This window comes from Strix aluco, chromosome 1 (genome assembly GCF_031877795.1).
Source record: "Strix aluco isolate bStrAlu1 chromosome 1, bStrAlu1.hap1, whole genome shotgun sequence".
Taxonomy (NCBI): domain Eukaryota; kingdom Metazoa; phylum Chordata; class Aves; order Strigiformes; family Strigidae; genus Strix; species Strix aluco.
In genome coordinates, this window is record NC_133931.1 from 155,200,861 (window position 1) to 155,222,823 (window position 21,963).

General features: G+C 38.6%; 1 protein-coding gene across 7 annotated transcripts; it reads right to left on the reverse strand.

The window, feature by feature from the left end:
• Window positions 1–224: 224 nt before the first annotated feature.
• HERPUD2 (HERPUD family member 2) lies at window positions 225–21,406 on the reverse strand. 7 transcript variants are annotated; one of them, XM_074841384.1, is made up of 9 exons: window positions 21,273–21,406; window positions 20,716–21,041; window positions 14,948–15,025; window positions 11,533–11,646; window positions 9,290–9,447; window positions 3,352–3,474; window positions 2,703–3,026; window positions 1,583–1,697; window positions 225–1,247 (listed from the first exon to the last, which is right to left on the reverse strand). In XM_074841384.1, exons 2-9 carry the CDS (start codon window positions 20,860–20,862, stop codon window positions 1,086–1,088), a joined length of 1,221 nt encoding a protein of 406 aa, XP_074697485.1. In that variant the 5' UTR covers window positions 20,863–21,041; window positions 21,273–21,406; the 3' UTR covers window positions 225–1,085. The 7 variants fall into 7 exon arrangements, with proteins under 7 accessions (XP_074697485.1, XP_074697502.1, XP_074697494.1 ...); XM_074841401.1 differs by having other exon boundaries at window positions 21,241–21,363; XM_074841393.1 differs by having other exon boundaries at window positions 21,237–21,348.
• Window positions 21,407–21,963: the final 557 nt, after the last annotated feature.

The following is a 21,963-nucleotide window of genomic DNA, read 5'->3' on the forward strand; positions in this document are numbered from 1 at the left end:
CTTCAGAATTAGGAACAAAACCAAATGTAACTTCTTGGCTAAGATTAAAATCTAAAGAAAGCAACCAAAAACCTGACAGTAGCACCCTGCTATTATCTCATGTACAATTTTCTTTTTCTCAGTTTTAATTAGGTTAATTAAGTTTGAGAATACAGATATCCCACTGTTGGGATCATACCCGCGGTTGTGTATGCACTGTTACAAACATACCACTTCAGTCAATATCGGTAATGCCACCATGATAACTTTATTCCACACTCAAATCAATCATATCCTCATCCTTAATGATGCACTATTTAGTTGTTTGCATTCAAATATGCATATAAACATCCAAAAGAGTTACCATAACAGTTTTTATTAAAAAACCTAATGTACATGTTTTTCCCCAGTACAGCTATATTTTTTTCTTAAAAAGTACTGTATGTATCAAACATTTAGGGTTTATCCCATCACTGTCAATTGTCTTTGAAGAGCTGTCAAACATCTCCAACTTTCATGAACTTCAGTAAAGCCTCAAGAAAAAGCTTTTAGCTTTCTAAATGTATGAGAAAAGGCTTAGTATTTAGTGGCATGAAGACAATATGCCATTAACAAGTAACCCTTGTGTTTACAGCATTCTTTCAGGAATGATATAAACTCCAAATCCCAAGTGATAATTCATAACCTGCATAAAACTAACAAAAGATACATTAGAGTTATTCAGATGAATAGATAGCATTTGGAGAGGTCTGTCAACATTCATATTTTTAACAGCTCTTTAAAGAGGTAATGGTGCAGATTAAGTACAAGCTTTTTGCCTCAGTATAATATACATTTGAAATTAAAATAAAACATGGAAGACCAATATCTTTACATTTTATTCTTCAGAAAAAGAAGAATCTTAAAGAAAGCATTTAGTAGTCCACTTGTGCTTAAAATATTCAATGCATGAGAAAGCCAAAAGAAAAAAAAATACACAGTTTTGTACACCATGGTCAAAAAGATACCGTTATAAATTTTCAGAAATTGCACTGTATTTAAAACACTCTCTAGAATCTGTTCCACGTCTACATATGGCTACTGAGGCTGACAGTTCCTGTTCCATTTTAATTGCCAACCTGTGGAGGCCCTTCAGGGATGAGTGATGTGAAGAAAGTTGTGATAAAGGACCAAGCAGAAGCCATGAATCCAGGCTGCTGCTCTGTATTGGCATCTTCAGCTGCATCTTCTCCGCTGTCTTCATCAATCCCATCATCCATAAGTCGTTCCTTTGAAAACAGAAATTGAAGCAATTCATCTGCTTCTTTTCAGAGCTCTGACATAAGGTAACCAGCAGTATCTTCCTACACTAAGTAACTTCTCTCACAACAACCTCCTGAAGAATAACTAGCATGACAAAATTCTGTCATTGAAGTAGAGACAATCAGTAATTGCCAGACTGGAAGAATACAAAATTTAAGCAGCAGGCACAACACTGAGGACAATGCTGAAAGCTTTCTGGTTAAACCGACTACATTTTGTGAAAGCTGACTTTCTGTCCAGGCATTACAGCATACTTTACAATATAGCACATAGGGGTCTCAAAAGACATGTCTGCTCTTACCATCTCTTCAAGATCAGGATTATTTACATGTTGCCCATCACGGTTCACTTCCACGTTATTGGCTGCCTGTTGTTGGCCTCCCTCTTGCCTAAAGGGGAACCATCCAGCTTGGTGCCTATATAAGAAAATGGGGCAGTTGAAAACCTCTCAGAAAACAAGAAGGTTTTTCTGCTACAGCTATTGCAGTAAATTCTTCAAGTACTTTCAAATGAATGAAGCTACATGTATTTTTCTGCAAGTCTTACTTCTAGATCAAATTTTCTGTGGAAAAAAGAATTTAAGCTTCAGCTAAGGCTTGAACCACATTACCACTGTAAATTAAATAAGCCTTTCCTATGTTTTTAAGGTCTATGTTCTGATTTCAACTACCATATCAGCATGAGAAACAGCAGTCCTTGTGAGGACTGAGACTACAATGTAAGGAAACTGTCAATGAATAATATCAGTCCAAAATATCAAGCATCACTGCTGTTTTCCACTTCTATTTACATCACTAAGGTATTTTCATATATAAAAGGGAAGTGATAGCAACAGTACTGTTATTTCTTAACAAAACAAAGCACGCACTTAGGTGTTCATGATGCATTGTAAAATGATTTTTAAGTCCCTGCACTTCTACCAGATCTAGTACCCACCATTACAGCAGGACTACTTTAACTCTGCCTAGCAGAGTTTACTGAACAAATGCATACATTATTTTTGAAATATAAGTGAGCTTAGCTCTGCAATCTTCCTTTCGTATCCAAGCAGTGTGTTAAGTTTATGCAAGTATTCTCCTGACCTATTTGAACTTCCCTCCCCTCACTCCCACTTTCTAAATTTCCATCCCCAAATTATACATTTCAACAATACTAATCTGTTAATATCAACAACATTTAAGATCACTGTGTTTCAGGTAAGTGGTATCCAACTTAGTGTAAAAATGTTTTGATAATTGTTTTTCATACCAGCTTCTCCACCTGCCTTTTATTTTTTTTTAAACATACACGCGCCCCCCCATACTGTAAAGGAGCAGTGCCTAAACTTTTACATTTGGGTAATTTTTCAGTTTAAATGGATTCTACACTAGCACCATACTCCACATATCAGATCTGCAGCTGTACTCAACTGTTGTACTCACAAATAAACCAGCAGCATGGCTCCCATTACCATGACAAATCGACTGAAGGAAGAATAGAAGTATACAATGCTCAGAAGGATTGCTGCTCTAGAGAACGTGTACATCCAGTCCAGCCAGTCCCGGTTGAAGTCCTCCTCATTCACTACTGGGCCACCCTGGGCATTCATCTGAACATTTGGGTTTACAGGCCTGTTCTCCTGGACAGCTACATTTGGCACTGCTGCGGGCTCATTTGCAGGAGCATGTTCTGAATTTACAGCCTGGGCAACTGCAGATGTCACTGGCTCAGTGCTGGAAGTCACTTGGGCTGAAACAGCAGCTTGGCTAAAAATTTAAACGTAAAACTGGTTTGTCAAAAAAAATGCATCAAGATTTTTAAGCCTATTCTTGTATTCTTTTCTACACTAATAAAAACAAAGTTTCATATGTAATACATGTCAAAACAAACTGCATTTTCCCTTCAATCTTTACTTATTAGCACATTAATTCCAATCCAAAACTGGATTTTGTAATTTGCCAGACAAAACTTAGTGTAAACAGCACAGCCAAAATAAACATAGACATTTTGATCCTGCAAGCAACATCTGAGTTTTTAATACCCTCCCTTCATTAGTGCAACTCAGTATTACCTAAGATAATTCAGACTTACTATTGCATGTAGTACTGACGTGCATACATTTGTTGCCACCAGATCATTTGTAAGGGACTGAATGCAGGATACACAGAAAATCCAGCAGGAACACCTTGACCTGGAAATTGGTTGCCTATAGTGCTAGAAAAGGATTTAAAGAAAAATATTCAGTTCTAAATTGCCACATTTATAAAGTGCACTAATTAAAACAATTAAAGTAACATTTTTTCCTCTCATTTGTCCCTCTACAATAATGCACTGAAATAGCACTGAAACATGTAGTGAGATCATCCAACCCATTTCAAAAAAGCATTGTATTTTCTTACAATAAATTAATAAGCAAAGTTATTTCTATAGAAAGAGGATTTAGTTTTGTACTTTGAAGTCTGTCACTAGCTGCATCTCTTGAGACAAAACCATCTTGAAAATTTTTCAAAATTGTGTGTAACTGCAGAAATTCTTCCATATAATTCCTCTTAAGTTCAGAGGCCACCCTTAAAAGGTGCTGCAGGAGCTGTAAAGGGAAAACTTAATACCTTCTATAGCTTTCTTTTAGAAGCAATACCTGAAATATCACTGTGATCAAAGACATGAAGAAATGAACATGGTCAAAGACAACAAACTAATCTTTCAGATACAGCTTCTGAAGATTGCAACTAAGAACAATGTAAATTACTTACTTCCCCCCCCCGCCCCCCCCTCAATATTTTGAGCATAAGTGATTCTCCTCCCTATGGGCTTTTAACTCCAGTTCACATGCAAGAGATATTATAAAGCTCCTAAACATGAGTTTTAGGTTTGGTTTTGACTGCTTTTAAACTTCTTAGCCTCTCTTACCTCCTAGAGCATATAGCATGTTTTGGCAAGATTTCCAACTCTTTCCCCAAAGATTTTGATGTAGTGAACTGTAGTAAACCAGGACATCTTTCTGGACAGCATGAGAGTATAAAGCATGAAGAAAAGTTTATTCAGACTGCAGGTAGCAAAAGCTGAGACTGCTGTAACTGTACTGCAGACTACACCTGTTCCCTAAGTAAGGCACTCCCTGCAAAGATATCACCAAGAGATTTCATTAGTCTACCAGGCATTCAGATATACAAGACATGCCCAGAAAGGAAGATGGGAGGAAGACATTAAAATTTTTTTTCCATGCTACACATGAATAAGTCACTCACTGTAATTCTGGACAAGAGTCTGCCATGCAATTCCATGACCTCTGCTAAAACTGTTTATTACGTTTGTATTTAGTTATAACCTGTTTTGACAATGGTTTGGGCAAAGAAAACAAAAGAAAAAAGCAAAAGCTACTTTCCTGATACCACATACAAACTGAGAAAATCATAGGCAATACTCTAGGTTTCTTTTGAAAACTGCAAGGGTGAACTGGCAGCCCTGCTGAATCTACTTATTTATGCACAATTAACATGTTGGAACAGCGAAGCTGTCAAGCTGCTACTGAAAAACATCAATCATGCTTTTATGTTCATGGCTGCAAGCTTTAAGAATGTGTTTTTCTGTCCTCTGAACTGGCAGACACTGAGAAATAAGATCCTCCAAAACTCATAAAACACTGACTTTCATAAAACATTTGACCCTCAAAATGTAAAGGTGATTCAAATATTCTACATGGGTGTCATTAAGTACTACGTTGTGACAAATCACCAAGCAACGTCTCAATTTCAAGCAGGTAGACTATCACATGGGGATGCAAACAGGCAGGACCACTCACTGTTCAACCACACCTATTTCTCCAGCTCAGTCACCAATAAGCAGTGCTACTGAACTTGCTTGAGTGAGTCCTGCAGGAATTCACCAATTCTTTTTCTCAGTTACAAATTTTAGGGTGGTTCTTCTTTAACATTGCTAGGTGGAGCTCAACAAAAGCTGAGAGGCCTTAGGCGAATAGCTCTCCCTCACAGATATGTCTTTCAGAAATATTACAGGATTTGAGCCTCTACTTTCTTCCAAACTCTTCAAAAGTTGCTTTCTTGATGTCTTAAAAGCTTAATAGTAGATCATTATTAAGATTATTAAGTAAGACAAACCACAAAAGATTTCAATTATGTTCTTTCCTTTCCCATTCAAACATTTTGGGTTTTGTTTTTGTTTTGTTTTGTTTTTGGCGGGGGTGGGGGGGTGTGTTTGGTTGGTTTTTGGGTTTGGTTTTTTCCTTTTTTTTTTCTTTTTTCCAAATGGCTTTTCTAGGACATGACTTTTTGAGAAGCAAAACTTAACTTTTCAAGATCTGACTCCATTAAGAAGAAGTAGACATCAATATTCAAGAACCAGCTTCTGGCTTAGAATGCCAACTAACACAGCAGTATTTTGTTTGCTCATCAAAAACCAGAATGAGGCAGATGTTGTCAATTACACAACTATTAAAGCTGCCAGGGTATTAAGTTAGCTTACGAAATTCAGGAACAACTCTAAACAAGTGTAATGCATTTCAGGGAGAAGAACCTCTCCAAAGGAAGAGGATCTTCTCAGCAAAGCAAGCTGGCTTGCTGCTAGAAGAAAAACAGAAGTAGCATATGCTTCCTCATCTTTTTGCAAAAGGAGGAGAAAGAGGCAGGAAGCAGAGTCTTTCAAAAGAGTAGCAGCAACAGCACAAGAGCAGAGAAGCAAATTAGATCGGCACAGGCATTCCAAGAATGGAGATAAAAGCAGAGCAGACAGTAGAACAGGTAAGTCAGAAAAAAGTTTTTAAGGTTCAAATGGTAGAGGTAGCTTCAGAATATTCTCAAAAGAAAGAGGCATGCTACTCCTTAAATAGCTAGAAAGTTCAGAATTCCTTCTTTTGGTCTATGGAAGACACCTAAAATGAACTAACCAGGATTCAGTTTGAGGGTAAGGTCAGACCAGTTCACTACTGTCATCATGAAGGTACTGCTCACTACCAGTGGAAAAATAATGACTTTTTATTCAGACTTAAAAGCTCAAGCTCCTGTCATCTGCATGACTAACAATAACTGCATTTGTTTAATGACTTTGATCCACAAAGACATCTCATTCAGTGTTCATCTCACATGAGCCTGGGATATCAACTTTCAAGTGATATTTCAATATCCCCCACTACGTTATTTGCTACTTAAAAAAAAAAATAAATACAGCAAGCAGAGGCTACTGATGAAGCCAGGTATTTATGTGGTAGAACATACTGCATGCTGTCAGTCTGTCATTTTGTTGTTCGCTTTCAAGCATTACTATGTACACAATACGAAAACATTTCACTAGATGGGCTGCCCACGCTTGACAAATAATCTCACTGCCTTGATGTTTCTCGTCTGTTTACTGCTTCCAAGTACTCTCCAATCTGAAACACAAGCCATCTTAGGACTGAGCCCATCTGTTCTGTTTGTACCTGCATAGCACAGGAGGGCCCGGATCCATGTCTAAGTCCACAGGAGCAGACAACGCTGTGCTTGCTCTCTGCAGCAAAATACTAACTTGATAGATACATAAACTACTTGCCCAGTCTCACCTCAACTCTAGCTTTTTGGAAAACAGCATTTACAAAACTCAAAAGCAGCATAGAAGTTTTAAATTGCCTACTCTGTAATATTTTAACAAATCAGAACTAGCTGTTTTTCCAAAGTGTATTCAACTCACACACTGAATCTTTGTGCCAGGAACTGAAAACCATCAAACCCATCATTTAATCACCTAACATTCACATTACTTATTTGTATAAATTACTTTCATTAGTAGAATGTTGCAAAATGCTCAAGAAAACTGACCCTCACATACATTTTCAAACGTCTGGAGACCTTTCCCCACCAGTAGAGCCTGCAGTTCATCACGCAGCTAGAATAAGTGTGTTTGGTCACGAAACAGTAAGAAAAATCCACAAGGCAATGCAAGTTTCAGGTATGAATCTTCATTGTTCCTAACAAGGCTCAGTCTGTGTATAAATTACATTAAAGCTACATTTCATTGCCCTAAATAACGTTTAAGAGAGCAGCTAAAAACCAGAGGACATTTCTTATTGCTGGAATACAAGTAAACAGTGCCCTGAAGCAAAACCAGATGCATCTTAGATTACTGAAAGCATTAAAAAGGGTTTTTCAAGAAGACAGCAGACTACAGCAGGCACTGGCACAGTCTATTTGGAGTTGAGCAGAGCCAGTGCCCAGCAGTCCACAAAGATCTACCTTAAGTGTTTCATTAAATTACTTTTACAAAAAAGGCCTAAGATTTAGGGTTCATTTATTCTGACATTTCTGTTTAGATCAGCAATGCACTTCTGAAGCAAATCTCCAGTCACTTCCTCTTACTACAGTGTTTGCGCCACAGAATACTCTTGGATCACCATCCGGATTCCTTTTGGATTACACTAAATTGAAAGATGTGATTTAGGTGCACTGCTAATGGACCTCAGCCACAAACCGGCACCTATTCCAGGTGACCAAACCAGAGACAGTTCAAATAAGACAGAAAAACCTGAAATATATGCAGTGTTGATGTCAGGTTCTCAGTACCTCTTTCAGTCACAGATCCACTTCTCTCAATCCACATTACTTGTCAATACAGACATAGACTTAGTATTTTTACTTAAGTTACTCTTTCAAACACGGTAATGTCTTCCAAACTGACGGTTCACACTGTATTTTAATTGAATTACTTCAGCTACAAGACTGAACAATGGTTCTGTTGCCTTTTGAAGTCTGCAGCCTATTCAGTTCACCACACATACTGACAAAAAGCTCACTCTCAGAGTATGTTTATGTGAAAAGCTAATTAGAAAAACATTAAAGCTTCTTACAGTTTAGTAATTTACACAACACACAAATTGCTTCTGGAATTAATTTACACTACACCAGTCTTGACACCTAGTGTCACCTAGCTTTGTCATAAAGGCAACTATAACCACTTCTGCAAAGATGCATGTGGTCAGAATAACGTAAGTGCTCCACTCATTGCATGGGCAATTTCTTCCCAGCAGACAGTAAATTTCAGATAAAAAATAAAAAGGACTTGAAGGAATTCAGGATGAAAACTAGTAAGACTAGTAAAGTCTAGGTTAACTCTAAGAAGAGAGCATGTAAATTGAACTGAAACTAAATAAATTTTCAACAATTCTTGACATCTGTTCTTTCCAGTGACAGAAACAATTGTTACTGTTAGCAGGTTCATACGTTTTTTTGTTTCAACATTCTCCAAAGAAAATCTCTAGAATCTATACAGTACTGGGAGAATGCCTTGTCAGAAAGAAATCTTCACAGTGTTCCCTGAGGAAATGACAGCTATCATCTCAGAATACCCTATCCTCCCCCATTTTCCCCTTGAAAGAAAATTTAAAAAGGAAGTTTAAGAAGCTGCAAAGGTCATATGGGTTAAAAAAATCCTAAAGCTGCTTAAGAGCAAAAAAGAACAGAATTTTCAAAGTTATATAATAACAGATCTGATCTAGAAATGTACACTGGTTACATTTCATTGGTAGGTTTGAAAATACTTTAAAATTCTGTTGTAGATACACACTTACATGTACTCAAAACACCCACATATCATTTCTACAGTTGAATCCAATATGGATAAGAGTTACATCTTTTGTACGTCAAAAACTAAGAACCGTCGTATTCTGCTAAGAATTTAGTGTTGGTGATTACGATAACGGACTAGAAAAAGCAACCAAAGCAGTAATTTCATCAGTTACATTACTAACCACATCCACTAGATAAATACTACAGCTGCACTTAACAGAAAGTTGAAGGCAGAAAGCATGAAGAAAAAAAAAAAAAATAGAGCCTGAAGGGGAGCACCAAGAACACTTACTCTTTGCTTGACTCCTGCCTAAAAACATTAACGTTCACATGAAAGATGTTTGTAATGTGACTTATGCTTCAAGACGAACTAGCCAAATCATTTTGCAGACTGTGAAAGAAGCATAATTGTAACTGAACATTTAAAGTACTTTAAAGAGCATCAAAAATCTGAGGATTACTTCAATCTCACTTACCCTTGCATTACATAAGGGAACTGGTGGCTTGGTATGGGATTGCTTTGTGCTTGTGGAAGATTACGATGCCTCACTCCATCTGCACTAGGGTTCAAAGATGTAGATGAAGCTTCTTGGTTTGTGGGTGAGGCAGCAGTTGATCCAGAATGGTCTAAATTCTTAAAAATAAATGAAATTGAGGTTGGGGATCTTTTTGCCACAGTTACAAGATTTACTACTGTGTCTTAAAAAACCCAGCTATTTCCTTTAATGTTTTGTCACAAGTTTTATTAAGAATATAAGCACCAGGCATGTCTTCTGGGGTTTTATTGGTTCTGGCAAGCCTTCGGTAAAAACAGAAATTTGAAATGGCACTCAGGTGCACATATTAAAAAAAAAAGTGAAGTTTTCAGAAAGACTCAACAATTGATAGGTCCCAGAGAAAGCCACAAATCACTGGGAATCAAAAGATTTAAAGAGCTGAACCACACTAAAGCTTAATCAAAAGAATATTTAACAGCAACAAAAACTCTAGTGGCTATCATTAACAGAAGTAACTACAACCTCAGGACACAACGTTATATTCAGAGACAACAGTGCCTGCAGCAGCTTAAAATACCATTTCTCTATCCTTGTCTCAGCTTCCTCTTCTATTCATCATCCTCTTTACTGTACCAGCTGCCAATCCAAATTGCTGTGCTCACTGCTGGGAGGGGGCAGGGGGTGGGAATAGGGAAGAATCTAGGAACTACTTAGGCTCCCAGAAACACGCCTAAAACTAGCGTGTCAGACCTTCAATGCTTTCAAGATCAATACTTAACCCTGGATGTAGGACAACAGCTGGCTCTCCTAGATTATTTGTCACCATAACAAGGCTGCAATTTGGCCATTAACATATAGTATTTTAGTCTTAAATCCCCAAATCCTGTTGCTAATCATTACTGTTATGTTTATTCAGTAGAAAATCCTCTTCAACTTTGACAACTCAGGAAGTGAGGAGGTGCAATTACTTAAGACATCCATATCACATTTGCCCTACAAAGGAAAACAAGAAAAATTTACCACTAGACAGTGGGGGGAGAATAAAAATAAAAAGCAAATGGAAGAACAAAAGCCATTCAAGCATTGGGTTTAGGCTGTTTCCTTCAAAGTATTATGAACTTAACACTGTGCATACTGACTGCTTTAAGCAGTCATTGATACAGTCATTTAAATACAACATTTACAACTGATCTATGCAGCAATAAAACAGTCACAAAGGAGGCCCCCGGTGTCCTGTGTGCAAACAGATATAAATACAGCCTTTGAAGAGACAATGTAACCACTGTCCGCTCTCTCCCATTGCTTAAAACTGCTCATGTTTCTGACTGTCACACAGCAGTCCGAAACAGTACCCTATCAACAGAAAACTGAAGACAGACAGCTTATTACTGGAAGGGTATTGCCCATATGCTGATAATCAACACACCACAGATAAGTACCTACAATGGTATTGTATACATTCCTTTCTGACTAGCCTTCAAGGGTCACTTAGTGATACTGCCAACTCTGGAAAAAGCCAAGAGAATTACAGTAACAACGACCAAGTCATCAACAGAAACATAGACTGGACTTCTGTTCAAACAGAGTACAACCAAGAACACCCTCACTGTTGGAGGGTGTGAAGAGGGAAAGGCTCAAAACACCCTAAACAAAAGTGTTCTGTGAACAGCTTAACTAATAAAATGTTAAGAACACTTTCTACTTCTCCCTGTCTTACAGACACTACAACTACCTTGAAGCTACTACATTAAATACTGGCCAAATCCTGTCAAGCAGAATGAACGCTGGCCAAGCTCTGTCTATTGCACAAGGCCACTAATTTGACTGGTCTCTCTCCAGCGGTACAAATTTTCAGAAAAATCAATCAGAACTTAGTTTTATATAAAAGAATCTGAATAGACTGCTCAATTTCTGCCAAAGATACAGGGATACGGGGAGAAAGAAAAATGTACTTTTCAAATAAGGAAAAAGCGTTAAAGGTAAAATAGCTTAGAAAAAGTAGTGCTTTATCATCTAATAAACATAACTGTGTTGAAAAACAGTCATCTTTATTTAAATAAAGTGACACCCTTAAACAATCAAGTCTAACTGAACAAATTCATAATGCATGCTCTACTGTGACCACACTATTTTACAGTCAAATTTTTAAAATTAAAAGAAATTCCTGAAAAACTTCCTCAGTGTAGAAGAAATTCATGTCCTGTGTATGAAAAACAACTCACTGAGCTACTGTTGGAGGTTGAAGTTCCGTGACCTTCTCTACTGGTGCTGGGTTTTGGTGAGCTTGGGGGTGTCCGGGAAGTACATACCAGATGAACCATATGATATTCATCTTGCTAAAAATTGAAGAAATTGAAGAGCTAAAGCAACAATATTTGAGAAATTTACAAGCAAAAACTGTCTTTAAAAATCCACTTTCAAAGCTGCATTTGCAATCAGAAAAGAAACATAATACAAAATGGAGAGACCATAAAGCAAAACTTGAGCCTAGCACAAGAGAAGCCTACTGTTTGCCTAATCATATCTTCTTAGCAGCTTTCCACAGTAACATATTGAAGACTCACTTACCCACAGTCTTCCCTAGAACTGCAGTATAGCAGAACCAATGCAAGACCCACACAGAGAAACATGAAGTATATCACAAACTTTAACTTTTATTTTGGAAAAATTTCAAACCCTTACATTTGCATTGAGATGTAATGAAGAGTGTTATTCAATAAAGACATCAGGATAAATGAAAAATGCAGGCTCTGGAATTCCACAAGCAGTCCAAGATAAGAAAAAAATGTACCAGCCACTATTCTACCTCACTCCAGTCTAAAATTGGCTCAAGCCTAACCTGCAGATGCCCAACTTGACAAGACCCTGCAGATATTCCACACTAAGGGAATGCTATTTGAAGCACTAGATGGGACTTGAGTATTCCTAAATACCTGCAAGTGAGGAAGGGAATGAGTGGCACCACCTGAAGCCATGCAAGTCAGCATGCAAGTAATCAGCCCACACCAATCCTTCATGAGTGTGTTCTCCCTCCAACATGGATGCCATAACAACTTCAGTCTGAAGCTACTTCACTGTACCAAATGAAAACACCCCACTATATCAGCATGCCTGAAGCTTATATGGCCATAGCAACAAGAAAAGCTATGACTGTGTATTTAAATTGTACACTACAGCTTCCTCAGTAACCAAATTTTAAACAAGAAAAGCAACAAAAAAACCCCTCAGTCCTCTTCTGAAATCAGCGCAGTGCAGTCAAGCTGCAGTTTTTAATGAGATGACATTTAGAAATACTGGGTTTGGAGGTTTTTTTAAACTATTAAAAAAAGTGTTAAACCACGTTTACTCATTTTTAAGTTTTAATCTTTAGGAATAAAAAAATGGATAGCTGCTTTTATATGCCATTGTGCATTACTGCTAGCATAGTTGATCCATATCCATATTTATCTAAACTCCTCCACATGTATCAGTTTCTATCCCCAAGCACAGCCTCACTATCACATTAAGTGTAATTTCTTACCAGGCAGTGATACTAAGCAATGATCAGAGAGCACTGAAGGCAGGTGATCAGCATTCTGATCATGTCAAAAGCCTTTAACCTAGCTAGTTACCTTCTTTCTAGATAAGAATTTATGCCACTCAAAGGCAAATGAAGCTAGATATATTACTTGTAAGCTTACAGTGTACAGCTGTATTCAATGTGACAGTTTATTGTAATATATTTCTGTTTATATGTAACATGTTGGACACCACTATGCTTGAAGAGTGCCACAACTTCCAGCCTCAAGGTATTTTATATCAGCGAAATGACACTGCTCCGTATCACAAAGCTAAATTGAGATATTTAGTAAATCCTCAGACAATATTAGGAATTTATAGCTACTCAAGTAGGAATAATACAGCAGAGAACAAGACTGAATTTAAGAGTAATTGTACCTTTTTTCCAAAAGCTCTTAAAAGCCTGAGAACAAAAAACTACTCTGCTCTGAACATAACTTTTAACTTTGTGCTTAAGACTGATGTGTATGTTTCTGAAGTCACTAAATCTCTTTAACTAAACCCAAGGCTTATCGCTACTAAAATGCCTTTTAAGTCAAATATAGCCTCTCTATAGTGAAGGAAGACATTAGTCAGGCAAAGTTTCTCCTCTAGCACATAAGCGAGGTTTGAAATTGTGTTTCCTAAAACTAGTCTGCTGTAAGCAGACCAAGTGAATTTAAGGGATTCAGACTTCATTTTGTCCTTAGCAAGCAAAACTAAGCTTTGGAGTTAGGTTATATAAGAATTTTCATGAACTTTTACGTGATACAGGACACAGACATATACTGGTTGGCAACAGTCCAGCTCCAATTTTCTACTAAACCTATACATAGTAAATTTCAATCATTTTTTGGTAAGCAGTTAAATCCAATTTAATAAAATCTATTTCAGAATGAAGATTATAAATTAACAGAAGTGTTAGTCTGCTCAAGCAATACTCAAGATTCCTCTACTCTGGTTTCTCCATACCTAATACTAAAGTTCAGTTGTCCACTTTCACTGAAGCGTTATTCTCCTCTAGAGACTTTCCTCCATACCCAATATTAAAATGCTATCTACCCACTCTTGCAGTTCCATACATTGATTTTTACCTCAATACATTACAAAAAAGTACCAACACCCACATACTGTATTAGAGTTTACCTATTTCATAGGATTAAAAACTGTATAATTGTTTAATGACCTAAAGTATTTTCCAAATACAGATATTGATGCATACTGATCTGTTTACAAGTTTAAAGACTACTCAACATAATGCATTATATTTTCTGTTACCATTAAAAATTAAGAAAGTTCTTGGTAATCTGCCCTAAAGATTATCTTATTCTACACATTTCTACGAATGCTACTAACTTATTGAAGTTCCTGTTACTTGGTAACATCAATCCTAACTATTTGAACCAGTTTGAGAAACAAGCGCATGTATTTCATGATTTTCTACATGAGATATCATGTGTATTCAGGATTTGAATTTAATTTAAATGTTGGCTGAAGAATCCAAAGTTAGATTAGTAAAATTATTTTTTGCAAGATGAACCAGCAGAATAATAAATAAAACCCGCAAGAACCAACAAACTTTCAAACATCATCAGGAAAGGTTAATAGCTGACAAATAAAACTAGGACAACAAGTAGCTTTCCCAGCAAAACCATTCAGGAATTTATAATTCTGGTTTTGCATATATTTATATTACCCTTAATTTGCTTACACAAGTGTCATTTTTAATGTAAGTTCTTGGATTTAAGTATGTACAAGAAATGAAATGATGTCCCAAACCAACACAAGTCAGTTAAACGATTCCATTTTTGTCATAGTGGGAACTGTCCAAACAAGTGACTCCACACTACGTATCACTTGTGGGAGAGCAAGCAGGCTATGGAAGTCCCAAACTGGTTGAAAACATGCCTCAATCCACAAGTATCACAATCCTACATACAAAGGATACTTGAAAATACATTTTCCAGAACATATCGACATCATACGGTTACATCTCTCAATACAACAATGAAAATTTGAAGCTAAACATCACAAATCTAAATTCCTATTCCCAAAAGGGGGTTTTGATTAAATATCACATGGGGTTGATATAAAGCTTACTTTTCTGAGAACATCTTTCAGCTGCAGGTGATCAGGAAGCAGTCTGCCAGAATACACCAGTCTCTGATCCTTTGTAGACTAGGAGATGGGACAAAGAAAGGAATTTAGCTTTTTCCTGCCGTACAGATATACAGCTGGAGATAACATTTGCAGATGAGAAAATCCCTTTTAATTCCAACCACCACCAGACAGCCTTAAAAACATACCAGAGACTTCAAAAGTCCAACTCGCAAATTAATTCTGAAAAAGAACTCTGCTATTAGGCACTCAGCAAGAGTGCTGAACAATTAACAACACCTAACTGGCAAACACTACTCAAGAAAACTATCAGGTATATTCAAAAATTCCTTTCTTTTAAAGAAGATTTGCTCTTTATCCTGCTCCCATTCCCAGACACTTGTTGAAAAAGTAGATGGAAAAGTGGCTGGGCAAAGAAAAAAAAAAAAAAACAAAACACCAAAAATAGTTAGTAGAATGATGGAATGATAATTAAAATATGCAGAAGGGCCCAAATTTCAACCTTTTTCAACAAAGTATTTTTATTATTAGTCCCTGCCCCAATGCCCACACCCCATCCCACCCCTTAAAAAAAAAAAAAAAAAAAAATCACAAAAGGAAACAAGGAAGGAAGCATTAAAAAGCATGAAGCAGCAAAAGGATTTTTCACTTTTTAAGGTAGCTTTTTTGCTTGTTCTTGCCTGTTCTTGCACTTCCACAGTTTAAAATACCTTAGTAATGCAAAGTTTTGATTTTTTTTTTTTTAAATAAATATGTTATGCATAAGGTAATAACTTTTAACTATTCTACATGGAAGAGATGGCAACAAAATTCTTTCAGAAAGGAAACTATCTGGGGTACCTATCTACAGTAAGATGCCCAGTACACTTTAGCAATAGGCAGTTTACTTGGTTAAACAAAAGAAACAAACAAAACCCCAACCCCATTCAATTCAGTTTATGCTGTTGGAATGAGATTTAAATAGTACTAGTGGGTAACCAACATGCTGTAACTATGTGAATAAACAGCTCCCTTTGTTTTTGAAAAAAGCTCCTAAATATTCACCCATATTGAAAAAATTTTAAAGAGAATCTGTTACATCAGTTGAGTTTAACTACTGCTTGCATCCTAAATTAATACAATAGCCTTTATCACTTGAAAGAGAGCACTAGCATAAGCAAATGCTAAATGAAGAAGTCTAGCCTAAGCTCAGTGGAACAGACATGCATTATCAGCATGAAGTATCTGAAGAATTTCCCCATCATGCAACCAGCTAGTCTTCCAACACCTCTCCTCTTTCTCTCCCAGCCTTCCGTTGCCCACTCTGCAGACTTATTCATGCTAATACTAAGACACAAATACCTGAGATCCAGATCTCTGTGATTAGAAAAACCTTTCACAGAAGTTTTGAGATTTTTTCTTGCAATAGCCTTTTACAGATTTCCAATACCTTAGCAGAACATAGAAAAGCTGCAGAACTTTTTTCCCCTGAAAAAATCTGGTCATTTCACTAGAAAAAAAATTATAGCTACTCCAAGCAAATAATTATAAAAAGTACACGTTAAATCTGAGAAGCTTTCGCTTTAACTTTTTTCCTCAAATTCATACTAGTCATTCATGATTAAATACATCTTTAAAAAAATGAGTGCATAACCTGCCACATATAGTGCAGAACTTCTATTGAAGAATCATTTTCTCTATTGTTCTTCCTTTTGCTGTATTTTTAATTAGTGACATAATACACTATTTTTGTAAGTCTCACAACATAGGGAATTAGTTATTTGCAGCTCCAACGGACAAAATACTACAATGAATTCAACACCAGTGCTGTACTACTTCTATTTACGTTTAAAACAACGACAAAAAATGCTCCTGTCTCCCATATCAGACCAAGGTCTTTTGAACTATACCATTTTGGTTGCTCCTTCCAAGCAGGAACAGGCTGCTAGCAGAACACAAGCTTACTTGCTTTTTGTATTTGGGAAAGGCCTTCTTAGAAAAACTAGAATCTGCAGCATGCATCAAGATTACAGAAAATTTTGATTTCCTGTAAATTAGGAACCTGTTGCTTTACACTGGCAGTGGAGCCAGAAGAAAAATCTCAGAAACCTTGTTTCTGGGTCCTGAATAGATTATCTGAAGATTAATTAGAACAGATAAGTAGTTAAACAAAACACACAAAACACAATAACAACAACAAACCCAAACTCCAAATCTCTGTATCATTGAACATGGCAACCAAGTGCTGTTTTTCCTGTCCCACTCATAATACAGCTTTCTACATGGTCAAATTCAGATTCTTCTCTTCAGTAACCTATACATAAACCTCCCCTCAACCCCATCTAATTAAGTACCTTCTCAAACACGATACAAGTAGCACAAATTATTTTTTTAATACTAATACGTCACAGAGAAGAAACTGCTAGATTAAAATGGCCCCTCAAAGCTGACTACTACGTAGCCTTCGGTAACGCATTTCAGCTCCCTACAAAACCACAAAACAAAAGGTTACACGTACATTGAGTACTGTTAATCATATTAAGTCAAACACATTAATGAGGGAAGATGAGGTCTTAAACCCCATATCCCTCCCTACGTAACTTAAATACCTAACTGCGCGCTACAGGATTATCACCTGCAATTCTCAGGGTGAAAGTCATCCTGGAACTCTGAAACGTGGGGGTTTTTTAAATGCAGATGGAAGAAGAGGGGATAAACATGAAAACACAATAATTCACATATGTGCAAAAGTAAATGGAAAAGGCGTTCAACTCATCCTCTGCCAGAGGAGGTTCACTACCACACCTCCTGCTTCGAGGAGCAGCATGCTCACTGCTAGCCCAAACACTGAACTGTGATGGAAAAACACTTAGAATATATATGGAATTAGAGTGGTCCCATTTTCAGAAGCAAACACATAGCATCAAATAAAACAATTCTAGAACCTAAAGTTTAGAGTGAGATGGAAGACAGTTTTCAGATCATAATCCGAAATGTATATATTTCAAACTATGCATTCAACAGCTAGTGGGTTTTTTCTTCCATTTTTCAAGCATGACCCCTTCTGCCAATGTTCAACTTAGCTATGCCCAACACACTACCAAAACCACCAAACCTAAGCTAATGCAGCAACTTCCTTTAAAAACAGAAACAATCTCTGAGTTACCCTGTTTTGGCTGTAAGACATTCATTATTTTGGTCACTCAGCCTCTCTCCCATTCTTCCACAGGAAATAAAAGTCCAACCAACCACATCTGGTTAGAACTATAAGCAAAGCATACACTAGATGACAGATACTACAGGAAATGAGAAACAGCAGTTTTAAATTAATGGTTAGGGGTGTAATCAATGCAGTGGTTAATGCACTGAATGCAAGATCTGCCAGATTGAGACATACAGGTTTTCTTTTCTTAAATAAAGATTTCATTTAGGGACACTATAGCTGCAGTACTCTAGCTATGAAAAATTGGTCCAGTCAGGGGAAAAGAATATTGACGAATGTGAACCTTAGTAGAGACGCACAAACTAAGTTAATACTGTTTTAAACCCATTTAGCTTAATCAATGACTTAGAGTTGGTATACTTAACTAAAGTAACAACTAAACCAGTTTCAATCTGGCCACACTTATGTACATATTTAGCTAAATTGTTTACGCAAATGAATCTGGAAAAATCACAAACAACACTGCCTCAAGGCCTAACTTCTTGTTTCCCTATTTTAACCACCTCATTTTCTAAAGATATACTCTTAATAAACTGTAAATTTAATGACAACATTTACAGTTACCATCATTTTACCAATTTACAGATGCATATAGGAGAATGAGGTACGAGTCATATGAAAACTTGAAAGACTACATATAGCAGTGAGAGCAACTGATTTCTATTTTACAGCCTTAATTTCAAGAACACTGCAATACCTGTATAGCGCATCTGTGTTCTGATACACTCTTGCATTCTTAAAATAGCATTGTAGTAGAAGTTATTTCCAGGACCTATCATACTCAGAGAATGTAGAAATTTGATTGACAAGCTTTTGACACTGATCTGCTTTAAAAAGAAAAAAAAAGGGGGGGGGGAGGGGAAGGTCCTAAGAGCACAAAGTTTTAAATAAATTTGAAAAAAGCAGTAACACTGTACATCAAAAACATATCAAGCCAAAAACACACTTTTCAATTTTACTATACATAGAAGGTATCTTATTAAACACCTTTCTCCTCTCCCACGTTATTACTCAATTCAAAAGGTTCTGTGAAATAAAAATACTGTGTTCAGTTAATAGTTTAAGTCCAAGTACAGTAAATCCAAACTAAATGAGAATTACTGAGATAATTTTCACTACAGACACTCCCCATTCTTTAGCCCAGAACAGTTTTGGGGATTCTGAACTAGTCATTCAATAATGAGAGGCATGTTGAGGAATCAATTTTCTACAGAAGAAAGATGTTCCAGGAAACCGAAATTTAATATTATACTACTGGTTAAAACCTACAGCGCAACATAAAAACCTCTTGTTCATTAAGGATTCTCCACAGAAGCCCAATTTAGTAAGATCTCAGGATGAGTCAGAAAACTAGTGTTTAAACACAAATACGTCACAGGCGAGATTCTAGTGAGGAGGAAGAAGCAGCAATCAGCTGAAGTCGTATATTTGTTTCTTTCACAGCAGACAGGATCTCTCTGCAGAGAATTACTCACAACAGTAACTAAATCCCAAACACTCTCAAATACTGCTTAACAGATCTCCATGTACCAGTGACAGCCTAACTGCTGACTGCTTTTCTTCTTTCTCCAAAAGGTAGAAACCCCCTTTGAGACACAAAGCTACTATTTTACCTCCCCCCGCCAAAAAAAATAACAATGCCAAGAATTCTTCTATTGAACTAGGTGAATACTTATCATTTACAATATAAATGCAACCTTTGTCTGATGTTTTCTACAGCAAGGTCTAGGCCCCACATGCTGCTGCAGTGTGGAGGCAAAGTCACTGCCTTTACACAGTTTTCTGGAACAAGTTTTCAAACATCCTGTTCTGTATGACTGCTATTCTAAACAGGTACAGTATTATCTTTCAATGATTGTCTGTATGGTTTTTCATAGCCTCTTTTTAACTGCCAGATGTAGAACTTAAAAGAATTTGCAAATCAACCATATTTTCCTCAGGGAACTAAGACAGTTATAGGTCTTTATGTTTCAAAACACAGTTTCAATTGTCATACAAGTTTGTAGAACATCTGAGAGCAGCATTTTCAGCACAATCTCAAAAAATGGCTTTTCAAAAGAAGGGGAAAAAAGGAAATAATTCTGGAAGTTGTTCAATTGCATGCTTCAAATAATATTATGAATAAAGACCTATCTGCTCCACACCTCTGCAAATTCACTAGAGCGTGGTAACTTTAGCTATATCGCTTATACCGTCATTAGACAGAACTCTTACACTGACAGAAATTAGTCTTAAATTCAGTTAAGAGAGATATCTAAATTCCAGTTCCTAAAAAAAAGTTAAATGGAGCATTGATGAGTGTCTTCAACGATACCATCTTTCAGGATGCTACACTGTGATCTTCAACGATACAAAAGAGCAGGTATTTATATCGTCAACTTCCCTGAAAGCAGAGCCAGCCATTGCCTGTGCACTGGTAACTCGTTAGCAGTGGGACTCCTGTTTATTTTGCAGAGTACCTAAGGAAAGTCTTGACCAACTGTCCACAAGTTACCGCGATGCCAGTCTTACCGACAAGGTGAAGAAAAAGGGCTGGCCACCAACTCACCGGCTTACTGGGGTACACTTTAGAGAGGTGAGATTTTAGCTTGCCCACAGTCCAGTCCAGAAAGCATTTAATGGTCTGGTCGGTGTATTTCTGGTTGGGGGCCTTGATGATGAGGGTCACCGGGTGATCCACGACGCTTTGGTCCATGCTGCTCGCCGGCTCTGCCCTTCCCGCTCCCTGGGGAGACGAAGCCGCTCGAACCTCTGGGCGCTCCGGGGGCGGGTTCAGCAGCCGGGGGCGAACTTCCCGGGGCAGCCGGGGGAGCCCATCACCGTGCTGGCTGGCGCTCACACCGCGGGCGGGGCGGCGGCGGCACCGGCCGAGGTCTGCCCGCCGAGCGGGGGGAAGCGAGCAGAGAGAGGGGCGGCTTAGCACGTCACACACACGCACCCCACCCCTCACCCCCCCCCCTCCGGTAACCACAGCGCCGGGGGCTCGCCAACGGACCCACCCTCACTCCCCACCACCTCCCCCGGCCGGCCGGCCGGCCGGGCCTCCCCCCCGCACCGCTGCGCCCGCACCCACGGAGAAGGAAAGAAGACGAGGCAGCCCGGTACCGGGAACGCGCCCGCCCGACTCGCACCGCCTCGACCCTCCGGCCCCGCTGTCGTTTGCGTAAAATGGAGACCGGAAGCGCCGCCGCGTCCCTCCCCCCCTCCCCGCGGCGCCTCCGCATGCGCCGCCGGGGGGCGCGCGCGGGCCGGGTTGGCGGGGCGGGGCGGGGCGGGGCGGGCGGCGCGCGCTGCGCTCCGCCTCCGGGCGGGCCGGGGGGAGGATGGCGGGGGGGGCGGTGTTGTGAGGCAATAGCGGCGGTTGCGTGAGCGAGGTGGGCGGGGCGGCGCTCCCGCAGGGACGCGCAGGGCTCCTGCGGCGTTTTGCCGAAGGCGTAGGAAAGGAAGGGAGGGAAAAATTGTGTTGGCGGGGCAGGACTCTGGCGTTTGGAAGCGATACTTGTCAGCGGGGTGGCGTGTGGGCAGGAGCGAGAAGCGGGTCCTCGGGCTGACCAGGCTCCGGGCTTGTGGCCTCAGAGGGAGGCCGTGGTACGGGATGTGGGGTGTCCACCGGCCTCTTGTGTCAAGATGTGGGCTCACAAGACGGTCTTAAGACTGGAAAGGTTAAATACTTCTTAGCAACAGAATTAAAGCTTTACTGTTGTGTGTCTCGCCTCCATCACCGTGGTGTGGGAGCACCTCAGTGTATTTATCCCCAACGTCCTTGTGAGGTCGTAGGAAGAGATTTGCTTTATGT